This window comes from Garra rufa, chromosome 3, assembly GCF_049309525.1.
Source record: "Garra rufa chromosome 3, GarRuf1.0, whole genome shotgun sequence".
In the NCBI taxonomy this organism is placed as follows: domain Eukaryota; kingdom Metazoa; phylum Chordata; class Actinopteri; order Cypriniformes; family Cyprinidae; genus Garra; species Garra rufa.
Window position 1 is genome coordinate 1,083,111 of NC_133363.1, and position 18,197 is coordinate 1,101,307.

The 18,197-nt window shown below is 39.0% G+C and overlaps 1 protein-coding gene across 1 annotated transcript in view; it reads left to right on the plus strand.

Moving 5' to 3' along the window:
* LOC141332501 (receptor-type tyrosine-protein phosphatase delta-like) overlaps positions 1-18,197 on the plus strand; it is a 412,589-nt gene that overhangs the window by 370,052 nt on the left and 24,340 nt on the right. The window contains 6 exon segments of the mRNA XM_073837637.1: positions 477-637; positions 5,767-5,778; positions 5,964-6,076; positions 9,132-9,173; positions 9,617-9,714; positions 15,425-15,548. Coding sequence (XP_073693738.1) covers positions 477-637; positions 5,767-5,778; positions 5,964-6,076; positions 9,132-9,173; positions 9,617-9,714; positions 15,425-15,548 — 550 coding nt within the window.

An 18,197-nucleotide genomic window follows, 5' to 3' on the forward strand; every position in this document is an offset into this window, starting at 1 on the left:
GATGAATATTACATTAATCAGAGTCATAACAGGATTTCAGACCTCTGACAGTGTTTTTATATGATCGTATTTATATAGTTCCGTTTAATTGTTTCCGTTAATTGTTTCCAGCACGTCGAGGCTGTTTGACTGTGTGCTTGAATAATAATACGCTGCCATTGATTGCAAGGAAACGGCTTTAAAGAAACGTTCCCCACATTAGCCTGAAACATATCATTACGTGCTTACAAATACATGTGCGATCTTTAATACATGTAAATGTGAAACGCTTTTGTAGAAGTAGTTCCACCTCAAAGGGACGATTTAGACACTTTACAGATCAAATAACAAACTCTTTTGTTCTGCTGAATAATTCACACAAGTGCTTTGACAAAATGACGAGCTTCACATTCCTGCTGCTCTCTGCCTATTGTAAACGCATTACTTTAAATACATAAGCTTTCTGCTTTTTATACAAACGGAGCTTTTTCTTGCAGATGTTGTACGCGGCGAGTCCGTACTCTGATCCGGTGATGTTTGCCGATATCGACCCGCAGCCCATAATCGATGAAGAGGAGGGTCTGATCTGGGTGGTTGGACCCGTGCTGGCCGTCATCTTCATCATCTGCATCGTCATCGCCATCCTGCTCTACAAGAGGTAGAAACCGTGGAGAAACACACTCAATAACTCTTACACACCTTAAGTCGCTGGGGTATATTTGTAGCAATAGCCAAAAATACATTGTATGGGTCAAAATTATAGATTTCATTAGGAAATTAAGTAAAGATCATGTTCCATGAAGATTTTTTTTTTTTAATTCCTACTATAAATATATCAAAATGTAATTTTTGATTAGTAATATGTTAAGAACTTAATTGGACAAGTTTAAAGGTGATTTTCTCAGCATTTAGATTTTTTTGCACCCTCAGATTACAGATTTTCAAATAAATGTATCTCAACCAAATATCGTCCTATCCTAACAAACCAAACGTCAGTAGAAAGCTTATTTATTGAGATTTCATATGATGTATACATCTCAGTTTTGTAAAAATTTACCTTATGACTGGTTTTGTGGTCCAGGGTCACATTTATGAGTAAAAATGTAGCATCATTGAGATACATACAGTGCCTCATTTTTGTCACATTTTGTTTTGTTGCAGCATTATGTTAAATTAGTTTTTCCCCACATCAGTTTACACTCCATACACCATAATAATGACAAAGCAAAAATCAGATTTGCAAATTTGACAAATGTATTAAAAATAAAAGACTGAAATAAGTAGATTGCATAAGTATTCATACCCTTAACTCAGTGCATAGTTGAAGCCCCTTTACAGCCTGAAGTGTTTTTGGGTCTGATGTGACCATCTTTGCACATCTGCATTTGGCAATTATCTGCCATTCTTTGCCTCACCTTTTCTCCTCTCCATCTCTGTCAGCTTGAACATTTTCTAGAGTCCTAGTTGTTCCAATCGTCTTCCATTATGGAGAATGCTTCTGTCAACCTTCAATGCAGCAGATTTGTTTCTGAACTCTTCTCTAGATCATCGCCTTAACGCAAGTCTGTCACTGAGCTCTACAGGCAGTTATCTTGGTTTTTGCTCTGATCTGCATTTTCAGCTGTTAGACCTTTTCTCAGAGGTGTGTGTCTTTCTAAATCAGACTCATTCAAATTAATTTGCCACAGTTTAACTCCACTCCAAGTGTAGGAACATCTAGAAGCAATATGAATGCTCCTGAGATCAATTTGTCCCAGAAACGGGATCTTTTCAGTTTTTTTTTATTTTTAATAAATTTGCACAAATGTTAAAAACCTATTTTGTGCTTTGGCATTATGGAGTAGGGAGTGTAGATTGATGTGGGGGAAAAAAGTAATTTAAAGTAGTTTAACATAACGCAGCAACATAACAAAATGTGAAAAAAATGAAGGGGTATGAATAATTTCGCAAGGCACTGTGTAAGTTTTTAATATTGTATTTTCTCCTTTTGTTGTCATTTTACATGTTTAGTAATTTAGCTTAATTTTAAGTTATTTTAGTACATTAAATTCAACTAAATTAAAATAAGAAATGTAAACTAGATACACAAGTTTGTCAAGACAAACTGTAAGTTGGCTTGAGAGAGCCTAGCCTGAAAGTTTAAAGCAGCTGTAAAAGCTGTAAAAAGAAGTTTTGAACTTTATATAGATGGATTAGATGATTAGCATGTTGCTAGCATGATTAGAATGTAGTTATCATGATTCTAACATTTTTCTAGTATGTTTAATAAGTTTCTAGCATGATTAGCAAGTTACTAGCATGTTTCTAACATGATTAGCAAGTTGTTAGCATGTTTGTAGCATAATTAACACGTTACTTGCATTATTAATGTGTCATTAGCAAGTTGCTAGCATGTTTATAGCATGATTAGCAGGTTACTACCATGTCATTAGCATGTTTCTATCATGATTAGTAAGTTGCTAGCATGTTTCTAGCATGATTAGCAATTTGCTAACATGTTTCTAGCATGATTAGCAATTTGCTAACATGTTTCTAGGCTGACTAGCAAATTGCTAGCACGCTTCTAACATGTCTTTAGCCTGACTATCAAGTTGCTAGCATGTTTCTAGCATGATTAACAGGTTACTACCATGTCATTAGCATCTTTCTATCATAATTAGTAAGTTGCTAGCATGTTTCTAGCATGATTAGCAATTTTTTTTACATGTTTCTAGGCTGACTAGCAAGTTGCTAGCAAGCTTCTAACATGTTTTTAGCCCGACTAGCAAGTTGCTAGCATGTTTCTAGCATGATTAACAGGTTACTACCATGTCATTAGCATGTTTCTATCATGATTAGTAAGTTGCTAGCATGTTTCTAGCATGATTAGCAATTTGCTGACATGTTTCTAGGCTGACTAGCAAGTTGCTAGCACGCTTCTAACATGTCTTTAGCCTGACTAGCAAGTTGCTAGCATGTTTCTAGCATGATTAACAGGTTACTACCATGTCATTAGCATCTTTCTATCATGATTAGTAAGTTGCTAGCATGTTTCTAGCATGATTAGCAATTTGCTAACATGTTTCTAGGCTGACTAGCAAGTTGCTAGCGCGCTTCTAACATGTCTTTAGCCTGACTAGCAAGTTGCTAGCATGTTTCTAGCATGATTAGCAATTTGCTGACATGTTTCTAGGCTGACTAGCAAGTTGCTAGCACGCTTCTAACATGTCTTTAGCCTGACTAGCAAGTTGCTAGCATGTTTCTAGCATGATTAACAGGTTACTACCATGTCATTAGCATCTTTCTATCATGATTAGTAAGTTGCTAGCATGTTTCTAGCATGATTAGCAATTTGCTGACATGTTTCTAGGCTGACTAGCAAGTTGCTAGCAAGCTTCTAACATGTCTTTAGCCCGACTAGCAAGTTGCTAGCATGTTTCTAGCATGATGAACAGGTTACTACCATGTCATTAGCATCTTTCTATCATGATTAGTAAGTTGCTAGCATGTTTCTAGCATGATTAGCAATTTGCTGACATGTTTCTAGGCTGACTAGCAAGTTGCTAGCACGCTTCTAACATGTCTTTAGCCTGACTAGCAAGTTGCTAGCATGTTTCTAGCATGATTAACAATTTGCTAACATGTTTCTAGACTGACTAGCAAGTTTCTAACATGATTAGCAAGTTGTTAACATGTTTCCAGCATGATTAGCAAGTTGCTAGCATGTTTCTAACATGTTTAGCAAGCTACTAGCATGTTACTAGCATGATTCTAGTTGTTAGGCTAGATAGTTAACTAGATTAGAAATATTAGAATGGAAGTTTGAATGGATTAGAAATAGTGGATTGAAGGGAAGCAAGCAACATTTTTTAATGGTTTTAGTTTTAATAAACAACAACAACCTAGATTCATGCAAAGATGTTATCTTTATTAGCTTTATCATTATCCAAGTGACTTTATTCCTGAGTTATTACGGCGAAAGATTGTACAAACAAGCTGATCATTGAAATAACATTCTCTAATGAATTATTCACGATAAGAACCGGAACATGTGTTAAGAAAGTAAATGGAGTCAGTTTGGATTTCTTATTGACTTTAAGCCATTGTGTGTGTTTTTGTGTGTTCGTGTAGTTCTGCATTGTAAGTATCTGTGTGATAATCTGTGGTGCTCATTTGAATATAGACTGATCTGATCATCTGCTGTAAATTACAGTCAGGCATTGAGCTGAACATCTATCTTGATGAGGTCCTTCATATATCCAGGGTTATTTGATGTCTTCTGATGGCAGATTTATTTGTTAATCACAGAATCAATGTCACGGGCTCATGCACACATCTCATAGTGTAATATTACAATGTCAACAACACAACACACTCACTGCCCATGATGCACCAATTCAGTGCAAACAAACAACTTCAGAAACAAGAGAGCAATGCCTGCTGTCAAGACATGCGCAGTGAAAAACATGTACATATCAGGGTTTTAAGACAGATATATAGAATAAAAAAAAAACAATAAGCTGAATTTTTAGGTTTAATCATACAAATAAATTACATTTACAAGTTATTCACGTAGGAAACAGCTGTGGGTCACAAAAACCAGTCATAAGAGTCAATTTTTCAGAATTGACATTTACAGTCAACATTTGAAGTGGATCAAAAGTTGTCCTAAAACCAAAATGATACCTGTTCTTGTCTTACGACAACTTTGATTAGCACTTCAAATGCTGACTACTATATGCATAATCTGACAGCTAAATAAATAAGCTTTCCATTAATGTATGCTTTGTTAGGATGGGACAATATTTAACGAGATACAACTATTTGAAAATCTGAAATCTGAGGGTGCAAAAAAATGTAAATATTGAGAAAATCGCTAAAAGAAGTTCTTAGCAATGCATAGTACTAATCAAAAATTAAGTTTTGATATATTTACAGTAGGAAATTTACTAAAAATCTTCATGGAACATGATCTTTACTTAATATCCTAATGATTTTTGGCATAAAAGAAAAATTGATCATTTTGACCCATACAATGATACGAATATACCCGTGCTACTTACACTGCAAAAAATGCTTTTCTAGCTTAGATTTTTTTGTTTTGTTTCCAGCCAAAATATCTAAACATTCTTAAATCAAGAAGGATTTTCTAGATGAGTAAAAATTATTGTCTTGTTTTCAGAAAAACAAGTCAAAATTGAGTGCATTTTTACTTGAAACAAGCAAAATAATCTGCCAATGGGGTAAGAAAAATAATCTTGTTTTCTGTTTGAAATAAAAAAAAATTTGCTTACCCTATTGGCAGATTATTGTCCTTGTTTTAAGCAAAAACTCACTCAATTTTGCTCAAATAATTTTTAATTAGATTTAAGAGTTTTTAGATATTTTGGCTGGAAACAAGACAAAAAAACTAAGCTAGAAAAGCATTTTTTGCAGTGTATGACTGGTTTTGTGGTCCAGGGCTACATATTATGTAGACAAAAACTTTTATTTTGTATGTGATTAATCACGATTAATCATTGCCTAGCACGAAAAACAATATAGCACAATTTTTGAATGTAATTTTGATCAAATAGATAGAGATTGGTAAACAGTAATTTAGAAACAAGACTGTGAGATAAGGAGTATCCTATGTCACCAAATCTAGTTAGGATCAGTGGCGCAGTGAATGTGTTTTAATACAACAGATCAGACGAAAACGAACAAATGCAAAGCAGCTCAAAATATCAGCAGCTGTGATGAGGAGATTGGTGTTTGTCTTGCGTACTAACCCTCTGTTCCCCTCTCCTGCCGCTTTCACTGGAGCAGTCAACCAGACAGGTGAGAGCATGTAGAAGAGCTGTACCTGAGACACACGCAGTGGTCACGACACAGTCGAGCACACAAAACACCGGGATGTGTCACATTTACATTTCAAGCACAAGCGTGTTTGCTTGACCTCTTGCAGTGCTGCTCTGAGAGTCCAAACACAGCTTTGTCCTGAAGTATGTGATGTGTTTTTTCAGGAAACGGGCAGAGTCAGAGGCCAGGAAAGGCAGTCTGCCCAGCGGTAAAGAAATGCCCTCCCATCACCCCACCGACCCCGTGGAGTTACGCCGTCTGAACTTCCAGACCCCCGGTAAGAGCAGCTAACCGCCATCCTCCTCACCTTCACCATCAAACACAAACCATCAGCCAACTCCTTGAGTTTGAAACAGATTGTCCTAAGAAGCTTCAACAAAAGGTTTTGATTTCAACTCTTTGTCAACGAAGGCCTAGGAATGCTTGAAACTTGAGGAACGTGAGAAGTCTAGAGCAGTGCTTCCCAACCCTGGTAGTGCACTTATTTGACACGTCCAGTTTAGCTGTTGAGTTAAATCTGATGTGTTTGATTAGAGAGATGTACAAAATGTGCATTATTGAGGAACTCTGGGATCGGAATTGGTCTAAAACACACTAGCTCTGTTCCAAAGCCTAGACAGCATTTATAGGTGCACTTTAGGCTTGGAGGCTTCTCAAAATCCATACAGCATCATTGTGTTGACTTACAGAACGTTTCATTTTGGCTGAGTTTAATGGCAGCATTGCAATCGCAGAACACATAGTGACAAGCTCAGCAAATATGTCATCCATAAGCAAGACAAAAGTTGATTACAAGGTCTATCAGTTGTGGATCATGAATTGTGTGGTCTGTCAAATCAGTGACTCAAGGATCAATTACAGATGCTGCCTATGTAGATTGTAGATTTGGGAGCATGTTGGTGTTGCATTGGTCAGCTTGTAGACGCCTCGGTGTCATTCAGAAACACAGTCTTAAATGAGTCAGTGGACGCAAACTGACCTATGAAAGGTCAGAGCGGTGCTCTTGTTTTGCTCAGCATATTAAAGGTTTAATGGGAGGGTCTGTAAGCCATATGGAGCCAGAGATACAGAGACGCACCTCTTGAGGAATTGGCCTGAATACTCACAAACGCACTGGACAGGTGGCTTCAGGACAGACGGAAGGGCAGGAAATCCCTCCGGACTCTGGGACTGCAGCTTTACAGCTGACCCAAGAACTTCTAGCAACACATTCATAACAGATCATTGAGTTTAGCAGAGGAGCAAAGGCTGTGGCTAACCAAAGCCAGCCGAAGAAGACTATGGAGATGTCTATTCAAGCCAGTGGCTCTCAAAACCTCTGCTGGTGATTGTATATTCAGTTGGTGAATCAAGACACACACACTCACACACACACACACACACACACACACACACACACACACACACACACACACACACACACACAAAGGCGGGCCGTTGTGTTTGAAAGCAGCGGAGTGTGAACGAGTCGTAGAGGAATGTGGGAATTGCCGGGCGGTGAGCGGCTGCTCCCTCCTGACCTTGGTGAACAAGGTGGAGTGCGCTCGGTTCTAGAGCGGCCAGCCGTGAAGACCTATAGATTTATTTTCTGAGGGGCAGAACAGCGGTGACAACAGTTGCTCCATTAGTTTCTCAGAGGAGAACCGGGGTACCAGCGAGACCAGCTCTAAACACACTGAACCCAGAGTCCATCTGTCTGTCTGTCAGAAACACCTGGACTGCAAGAGCAAGACAGATGGACTGGAGGGAAACTGTTCACCTTTTTGATAAAAATGGCTCCGACCAGCATTCGCGACCAGGCTGTGGACTGTTTAGCGAAGTCTGATAACTCCTTGACTTCTATTAGTTCTTAAGACTAGGCTATGTTTTATTTAACTGGCCATTGGTTTCCACTGCAGAGGCTGGTCTGTTTTGATGGCTTTAAAGGGGTTTTGGGCAGCAGTCAGGCTGGGAGACCAATCAGCCAAACCCAAAAGCTCACTTCCCACACAACAATTCAAAGAAGCTCACTGAGTTTATTCTGTGGAGTGACATTTGCTGCTAGCCAAAACCTTTAAAGCTCCATTGTTTATTGTATATTTTGTTAGGGGATCAAGACGCACATTTAGGCTTCCCGTTGTGTTTGAAAGCAGGCAAGCATGACCACAGGGTTTGGGAAGTGTCGTGAGGTCAACACAACTGATCCCGATCCTGATGAGCACCTGTTTACCTAACAGAAGAAAAACAGCTTAGCTGGTCTTAGTTGCAATCCCATTCGAACCTCCTCAGGTTTGGTAGAAGCTTGTTTTTTTTCCTTGAACCATTCATTGAGTGCCCAGAGATTTGTTAATGTTGCACAGCAGTGACATTGGTTTTGATATCCATCTACATGTACGACGCAAACGCGGCAGGGTTCGGATTCACGTGTCGGGTTTGCATTGCAACGCGGTTTCGAGAGCGATGTTCCATGCACTCAATCCTCTCAGCGGCTCTTTATTAGCAGACTCGCGCCCCTCTTTCGCAAACAGCCTCTTAGAGAAGCTTTGCATCCTCCATTTTCCCTTCAGGCAGCATGAACGCAGGCTCTCGACAGCTGAAGATCCCTCTCTTCAGCGAGAACGGCCTCTGCATTAGCCCTCCTCTCTTCAAACCCTTGATGCCGTCGTACGGTCACTCCCCCCTCCTCCCCATCTCAATTTTCATCTTGAGGGTGCTTGATGTCGCTCCGATGCGTTTCTCCGAATGGCAGTTTCATTGTCACCGCGGCTGGTAATGGGTCTTGAGAGGCGGTGGATGGCAGCTCTCTCCTGCTGCCTCCATTAGCTAATGCCCTCTTCTATCAGCCCAGAGATGAAAGAACCGCAGCACCGCGTCCAAGCGTACGGCCTCTTTTTCTGCGGCACGCAGGCTGTTGTTATGCAAACCGGTTATCAGAGAGCAGCTTCTGCTCCTCGACTATTCAAAAGCATCCTCTGCAGTGCAAACACAAACTCTCTCGCAGACACGCGGCTTCTTTGCGAATTTCACAGCCGGAGCCCTCAGAGAACAAATAAACATGCGCATGATGAACGTGCACGCCATCTTCTCTGTCCTTGTTACGTTTGTTTTGACATTTGTGTGTCTTTTTTATTCTTGGTTTCTCTTCCGAACGTGTTATCCTCATCTCCGCATGTGTGTCGTAGCTTGTTTTTACTAACAAATAAATGTCGAGATGAAGTGTTTGCGAACTGTCGACTGCCATTTCAGACTGTGTTTCTACTGCCTCTTTTTAGTTCCGATAGTGACCGATCACCACATTTGCTTGTTTTAACGTCAGCTAGTATGATTTATCCCCGTCCCCTTTTCCTTTGCAGGTTCAGCCACATCGGTTTACCCCAGTAACCTCCATTTGTCAAGTTAGTCGTTCTTGTTTCTACATATGCCACTGTGTCTGTTCATTTCCTTCACTTCCTCTCTGGACTGACTCATTTTTTTATGCGTTCATCTCCTCACACCGCTTTGCCTCACGCCAGCGCAGGAGGCGGGGTTTGATATGTCGCATCCTTTAGACTCATCGCCGGCTCAAACTTTAATATCCAGCCCCTAACGTTCTACTCTACTCCATCTTTGCACCATGTTTCCCGCCATGTTAACGCTTGCGGGCGAATAACATTCTTCTCTTCATTAGGAATGCTCTGTGCAGCTTCTGTGTCCATTTTCTACGAGCATGTGGCTGCTTTGTTCAATCATACAGGCCGAACAAACCTCACATCCTCCATCCTCTATAATGCCCATCTCTCAGCGTAGGCTCAGATGTGCTAGCGCTAACATCAAGACTCTGTTTGTCTCCTGTCTGCAGGGATGGCCAGTCACCCTCCCATTCCAGTCATGGAGCTGGCCGATCACATCGAACGCCTGAAAGCGAACGATAACTTGAAGTTTTCACAGGAATATGAGGTAATGGTCAGCCATTTTGTTACTATCTTTACGAAAAAAAGCTGGTTTTCATTCTCAACCTTTTCTGACTTTAAAGCTAGGAAAGGTAGTATATAATAATAATAATAATAATAATAATAATAATAATAATAATTCAGTATAGCATTTACTTTTTTGAATTAACAATTAATTTACATAGTCTTTTAGACATTTCATTACAATTTCTACCAAATAAGATATTTTATAACCCTTAAAAAATGGCAATTGTTAAAGGAACTAATTACAATAAGAAACATGATGCAAGGTTGCATTTAGATTTTCAGCTGGGTACGTTACTTTAAGCCTTGTTTTTTCTTATTTTGAATCATTTTTAGCCATTTGTGTCCTCCATGGATGTATGCCGAGGCCCCCTGGTTAAGAACAACTAGTTTAAATGCTTGTGTTTGCCAGTTTTCTTATAAACAGTGGCTTGCAAATGTATTCGGCCCCCTTGAACTTTTCCACATTTTGTCACATTACAGCCACAAACATGAATCAATTTTATTGGAATTCCACGTGAAAGACCAATACAAAGTGGTGTACACGTGAGAAGTGGAACGAAAATCATACATGATTCCAAACATTTTTTACAAATAAAGAACTGAAAAGTGGGGTGTGCGTAATTATTCAGCCCCCTTTGGTCTGAGTGCAGTCAGTTGCCCATAGACTGATGAGTGCTAATGACTAAATAGAGTGCACCTGTGTGTAATCTAATGTCAGTACAAATACAGCTGCCCTGTGATGGCCTCAGAGGTTGTCTAAGAGAATATTGGGAGCAACAACACCATGAAGTCCAAAGAACACACCAGACAGGTCAGGGATAAAGTTATTGAGAAATTTAAAGCAGGCTTAGGCTACAAAAAGATTTCCCAAGCCTTGAACATCCCACGGAGCACTGTTCAAGCGATCATTCAGAAATGGAAGGAGTATGGCACAACTGTAAACCTACCAAGACAAGGCCGTCCACCTAAACTCACAGGCCGAACAAGGAGAGCGCTGATCAGAAATGCAGCCAAGAGGTCCATGGTGACTCTGGACAAGGTGGGGGAATCTGTCCATAGGACAACTATTAGTCGTGCACTGCACAAAGTTGGCCTTTATGGAAGAGTGGCAAGAAGAAAGCCATTGTTAAAAGAAAACCATAAGAAGTCCCATTTGCAGTTTGCCACAAGCCATGTGGGGGACACAGCAAACATGTGGAAGAAGGTGCTCTGGTCAGATGAGTCCAAAATGGAACTTTTTGGCCAAAATGCAAAACGCTATGTGTGGCGGAAAACTAACACTGCACATCACTCTGAACACACCATCCCCACTGTCAAATATGGTGGTGGCAGCATCATGCTCTGGGGGTGCTTCTCTTCAGCAGGGACAGGGAAGCTGGTCAGAGTTGATGGGAAGATGTATGGAGCCAAATACAGGGCAATCTTGGAAGAAAACCTCTTGGAGTCTGCAAAAGACTTGAGACTGGGGCGGAGTTTCACCTTCCAGCAGGACAACGACCCTAAACATAAAGCCAGGGCAACAATGGAATGGTTTATAACAAAACATATCCATGTGTTAGAATGGCCCAGTCAAAGTCTAGATCTAAATCCAATCGAGAATCTGTGGCAAGATCTGAAAACTGCTGTTCACAAACGCTGTCCATCTAATCTGACTGAGCTGGAACTGTTTTGCAAAGAAGAATGGGCAAGAATTTCAGTCTCTAGATGTGCAAAGCTGGTAGAGACATACCCTAAAAGACTGGCAGCTGTAATTGCAGCAAAAGGTGGTTCTACAAAGTATTGACTCAGGGGGCTGAATAATTACGCACAACCCACTTTTCAGTTCTTTATTTTTTAAAAAATGTTTGGAATCGTGTATGACTTTCGTTCCACTTCTCACATGTACACCACTTTGTATTGGTCTTTCACGTGGAATTCCAATAAAATTGATTCATGTTTGTGGCTGTAATGTGACAAAATGTGGAAAAGTTCAAGGGGGCCGAATACTTTTGCAAGCCACTGTACTTATTTAAACGCGTATCATAGTTATGTCTCTCTTCTGTATGCGCAGAGCAAGAAATCACAAGATGTCTAAACTTATGTTGCCAGGTCTTGCCAGGAAAAAGCAAACCCCAACTTAAACCCAAACACTTTATCTTGTAAATAAGCCACATACACAAATATCATGACCTGCTCCTGGCTACTTTATTAACTCCATCAACTAGATCGCTTCATGAGCTGAGCAAAACAGCAAGTCTAAAGATGTTTATTAACCCTTAAATGCATACCTCAGGTCTTTAGCGACCCGGGACGTCATTCACTACCCCCTCCCTCCTTCATTTTTTCAACTTTCTTAGTATTCCTCATCATCTATTCATTATGAACAATATAACAAGAAAAAAATAACAAAATATAAAAATATCTGTATTTTTTTGTACAAAGTGTATAAGGTCACTAGAGACCCGAGGTGTGTAATAATGTAAGTATATTTCTCGTGCGCAAAAATATGTAAATATCTGATGACTAAATACATGCAATTCATCTTTATTCCTTGATGTGGCACTGTTTAATAGACAATAATGACATGATGTTTCACTCATAACTATCGCAGGCATAAAACAACAGAATATCATCAGCAAAAATTGAACTGGTTTGAATGGCTTTACTGCAGAGAAATTACTGTATGTAATAAAATATAAACGTCACGTGTTATTTGATGGTGGATGTGGTGAATAAGCTGCCAGTGATCAAAATATTGACTTTGAAGTCATTGAAAACGATAACTTTGAGAATATGGTTGAGATGGCGAATATGAGCCAGATGCTGAATGTACTGTAGAAGTGCGCTCTGAGGATGATGAAGATCGTAAAATCATCTGCTCGAATTGAACCCTTCTAAGTTAAAAAAATTAATGAAATATGCTTTATTTTATTATTCTGTTATTGTTTTTAAAATAGCAAGAGAGTTTTTTTGCTATTGCAGTAGTTAGAGATCCATCCGGGCTGGATATATAGGTCCGGGTGGCTAAAGACTTGAATATGTAATTATGATTGGCGAAATATTCATGCATTTAGGGGTTAAATGTTGCTTATAATGTGGACATGGCAACCCTTCTTTTTAAACAAACAAACAAAAACATTTGTATTTAAAATCCCAGGAAATGTTTCAAATTCTAAAATGTTTAAAACACAACAATATGAATGTTTTTCATCGATATTACTGGAAGTCAGGCATGGCTATGATTTTATAAGCAAACCTGTGTACATGCGACCCGATGATTGTATCAATCGCACTCACAATGAAACATTTCCCGCCGCTGTCAGTTGTCATTTACCGTGGCGGCGTAGGAAAGGTCAGGTAGGCTGTTTCTGGATGCAATCTCCTTATCTCCGCCGGTGAGATCGCAGGCCGTTCGGTGACGTCAGCGCTCACGTGACGGATCGTTTTTGGGCCGTGAGACTCTGCCGTCGGGTCCCTCGGCCTGCGGTCCCCGAGCATGAGGTCAGACGTGGAGCCGGGCCAAAAGGCCTGCCAGAGCTGAGCTCAAACACACGGGATTGTCATTCTGGGGCGCTTTCGCATGGGCGCAGAAAGTAATTTGAGCAGCAGAATGAAGCGGGCGAGTTCACAAGCAATGTTTCAACAGATTTGGGCAGAATGACGCGGCTTAACGGGAGATTTGTCATCTTTAGTGACGCTTTATGGCGCGGCGCGGCGACAGAAAAATACCACCGCTGTCAATTTACGGTTCTTCACACGGGGCCCGTTTGCTTCTTGTGGAGGTTACGCAAACAAGCACGAGTGCTTTACTGCTCAAACAGCAGCGTCTCCGCAGCCAGACCTAGCCAGCACCTATACGCGTCGAAAGTGAAATATCTGCTCGGGCTATTGACAATCTCTGGGCGTTTATCGTTTTGCTATTTCTGAGTGTAATTTGTCCAAGTGGGGCTGCGATTTGTTTGCAGTCGTCTGCTCTCGTTTGAAAGGGCACATCAGTGGACAAAAGCGCCGTTTGAAAGGGAGCACATCTCTGCGTGATCCTTTAAAATCTATTCAAGGCATGAAGACATTACTTTCCCCTCTTCGCTTACGGGACCAATTTTCATTCATTCAACGCTCCTCTGAAAACTGTAATTTGAAATTTGTCAACGCGGAGAGCTGGGCTCGCAGGCAGATGCGTATCATCTTTTCATTTTCAAAAGACACTGCGGAGACTGAATAATTTCATTATTAAAGTAAATGGGAAAAAATTGCAAACGGCACATAAGACTGACGCTGAGGTCATATTGTGCACAAAAGCTCTTTCACTGGCAGACTCGTCCCGCGCTCTTTCATGCCCACACCTGTTTTTAAGAAGCGCAATTCTCAAACCTTCAATCGGGCCACTTCCTGACGAATGCGTCGATTGCAGGAAGATTACACACGTCACAGATGCATTTTGTCAACTCTTCACTCATCCAGCCATTCATTAATGTGTTGCATGTGTTTGTGCATTATCTTATTATTTGTTCCATTGGTTACATTTTTCATTAATTCATTAACATTTCTTTTTTCCTTCTTTCTAATTAATTTGTCAATTTATTCATCTTTTAATTCATTAAATTATCCATTGGTTAGTCCAGTCATGCATTTCTTCTTTCATTCATTTGTTGTTCTTTTTATTTAATCTATTCTCTTCGTATTGTCTTTCAGTAATCCATTCATTCATTCGTCTATAATTTAATCAATTCAAGCATTTCATAATTGTACATTTATCCATTAATTTGTTCATCCAGTCATAAATTTGTTAGACATTTGTGACTTTGGACCACAAAACCAGTCATAAGTGTCAATTTCATTTCACATCATCTAAAATAAATACGCTTTCCATTGATGTATGGTTTGTTAGAATAGGACAATATTTGGCCGAGATGCAACTTTTTGAAAATCTGGAATCTGAGGGTGCAAAAAATTGTAAATGTTGAGAAAATTGCCTTTAAAGTTGTCCAAATGAAGTTCTTAGCAATGCATATTATTATTCAAAAAATAAGTTTTGATATATTTACAGTAGAAAATTTACAAAATATATTCATGGAACATGATCTTTACTTAATATCCTAACGATTTTTGGCATAAAAGAAAAATTGATAATTTGACCCATACAAGTATTTTTGCCTATTGCTACAACACTGCAAAAATGTTTTTCTTACTTTTGTCTTGTTTCCAGCCAAAATGGCTAGAAACAAGACAAAAAATTTTTTGCATTGAAATATACTCATGCTAGACTGGTTTTGTGGTCCAGGGTCACATTTGGCACATCTTTTTTGTTAATGGTTTAATTTGCTCATAAATTGATTATATATGCATTTGTTCATGAATTTATTTCCTGAATGCATGAGTAGTTTCTGTATTCCAGGAGGATGGTTGTTGATGAAGTGTGTTTCCACCCAGCAGCAGTGTTTATTTCTGAACGCTCTCGTTGGATGACGTGTTACAGTCGCCGCGCTATTAATACAGACGGTGCATGCTGATCATAGCTGCGCCGGTCGAGACGCGTCTTTCTATTTTTAAAGGATATTATTGGCCGTGAGACGCTCAGAGTACGTTGATTCCGAGCCAACGGTTAGAAAACGGCTGTAACGTAAGCCGCGTCTGTGTGACTGTGTTTAGCTCTGATGCTAATGAGAGCTCATTAATGCAGTCATTAATCCATATTTCTCATTTCTCCTCAGTCAGTCGATCCCGGTCAGCAGTTCACATGGGAACATTCCAACCTGGAGGTCAATAAACCAAAGAACAGATACGCAAACGTCATCGCCTACGATCACTCCAGAGTCCTGCTCTCCGCCATCGATGGTACGTTCATCACTTCTCTTTAAGTTTCCAACCATCTTGTTTTCCAATAAAAAGGTCTAAACATCCTTAGAACAAAACATTTTGTAAAATAGATACTGCGACTTGTTTTGGGATCAGTAAAGTCTCTTATGCTCATCAAGACTACATTTATTTGATCAAAAATACAGAAAAAAACAATAATACTGCAAAATGTTATTACAATATAAAATAATGTTTTTTGTTTTAATATATATAATTTATTCCTGTAATGCCAAGCTGAATTTTCATCAGCTGTTACACCAGTCTTCAGTGTCACATGATTCCTCAGAAATCAGTTCTAATATGCTGATTTATTACTTTTATTATCAATGTTGGAAACGGTTGTGCTGCCAAATATTTTTTTGGAACCTGTGCTTTGTTTCAGGATTCGTTGATGAATCACAAGTTAAAAAGAACAGCATTTATTAAAAATATAAATGTATGCTATCATTTTTTTATTAATTTAACACATCATTGGAGGATAAACGTATTCATTTCTTTTAAAAAAATAAAGAAAGAATAAAAATTTACTGACTCTAAACTTTTGAACAGTAGTGTATATTGTTAGAAAACCTTTCTATTTTAAATAAATGCTGCTCTTTTTAACTTTTTATGCATCAAAGAATCCTGAAAAAAGTATCACAGGTTCAAAAAAAAAAATTTTTTTTAGATTTTATTATTTTATTTTTTAAATAAATCAAAATATTAGAATTGATTTCTGAAGGATCATGTGACACTGAAGACTGGCGTAATGATGCTGAAAATTTCAGCTTTGATCACAGAAATAAATAAGATTTTTAATGTATATTAAAATAGAAGAATGTTGTTTTACATCGTAATAATATTTCACAAGATAACATTTTTTTCTGTATTTTTGAACAAATAAATGCAGCTTTGATGAGCATTAGAAACTTATTTAAAATACATAAAAAATCTGATCCCAAACCTTTGACTGGCAGTGTATCTTGAATTGGGTTTAATAATGTATTTATTTATTTATTTACTGGTTATTTTTATTTTATTTATTTATTTTTAGATTCCTGCTTACATACACGATGAAATATGAAAAATGAACTTAATTCACAATACATTTAATATACAACACAAGTCTTATTTACTTTTTTTTTATGCTGTGTTGCTTCTCAAGTAAATTAAAACATCATTTTTAAGGATGTTCAAGTCATTTTAATGGGAAAAAATACTGATTAAGTGTCTACAGCAGCATTACACATTCATACTGAACTGATGAGCAGTTTTCTCCATCTAAAAAAACAATCCCAAAATAAAACATCTAATTTCCCTCCAAACTGTGTTAAATGACAGATTTGCCCAGCGAACAATGACACAAATAAATGCCCATCTGCCGTGTCCGGCCCTGATAAACGAGCCGGCTTTGTGTTTTTACAATGAGAAATGAAATAGTGTGATGAACTGCTGCAGAAAATCCACATCAAACTCAAACAGCCCTTGACGTGTGTGTGTGTGTGTGTGTGTGTGTGTGTGTGTGTGTGTGTGTGTGTGTGTGTGTGTGTGTGAGAGAGAGAGAGAGAGAGAGAGAGAGAGAGAACGAGAGAGATAGAGTGTGTGTGTGTGTGTGTGTGTGTGTGTGTGTGTGTGTGTGTGAGAGAGAGAGAGAGAGAGAGAGAGAGAGAGAACGAGAGAGATAGAGTGTGTGTGTGTGTGTGTGTGAGAGAGAGAGAGAGAGAGAGAGAACGAGAGAGATAGAGTGTGTGTGTGTGTGTGTGAGAGAGAGAGAGAGAGAGAGAGAGAGAGAGAGAGAGAGAGAGAGAGAGAGAGAGAGAGAACGAGAGAGATAGAGTGTGTGTGTGTGTGTGTGTGTGTGTGTGTGTGTGTGTGTGTGTGTGTGTGTGTGTGTGTGTGTGTGTGTGTGTGTGTTAGGGGCGAGAGAGAGAGAGAGAGAGAGAATGAGAGAGATAGAGTGTGTGTGTGTGTGTGTGTGTGTGTGTGTGTGTGTGTGTGTGTGTGTTAGGGGCGAGAGAGAGAGAGAGAGAGAGAGAGAACGAGAGAGATAGAGTGTGTGTGTGTGTGTGTGTGTGTGTGTGTGTTAGGGGCGAGAGAGAGAGAGAGAGAGAGAGAGAACGAGAGAGATAGAGTGTGTGTGTGTGTGTGTGTGTGTGTGTGTGTGTCCTGATGTACCACACACAGATCCAGGGCCGGAGTGGGGAACTAAAATCCACCGGGAAAATTCTGACCGCACCGACCCGCCCCCCCTTTAAATATAATACAAAATCTTTTTTTTTTTTTTTTTTTTATCTGGATGAAATAAAAAAACACAAAACAATTTAGCGCTTCAGAATTTTTACCGATATAGCTGATGGAAATGTCTTATCGATAAAATTTCTCACGTGTCGACATAATCTTTTTCCGTTTAACTTTAGCTAATAAATTCTAAATCCATACTTCAAATGTCGCAAAAATCTGTTTGGATTGGAAACACTTTTTTGTAGAGAAAAGGGGCTTTGCTACGTTGCAAGTTAAAATTGATTCATTTTGTTCTGAAGATCTTGTTTTACGTGGATATTGGAATGATAAGTACAACATTTTAAATTAACTTGTTGGCTTGTTATCTTTTATATTTTTGTTCTTCTTGTGTTATGAGTATTGATCCAT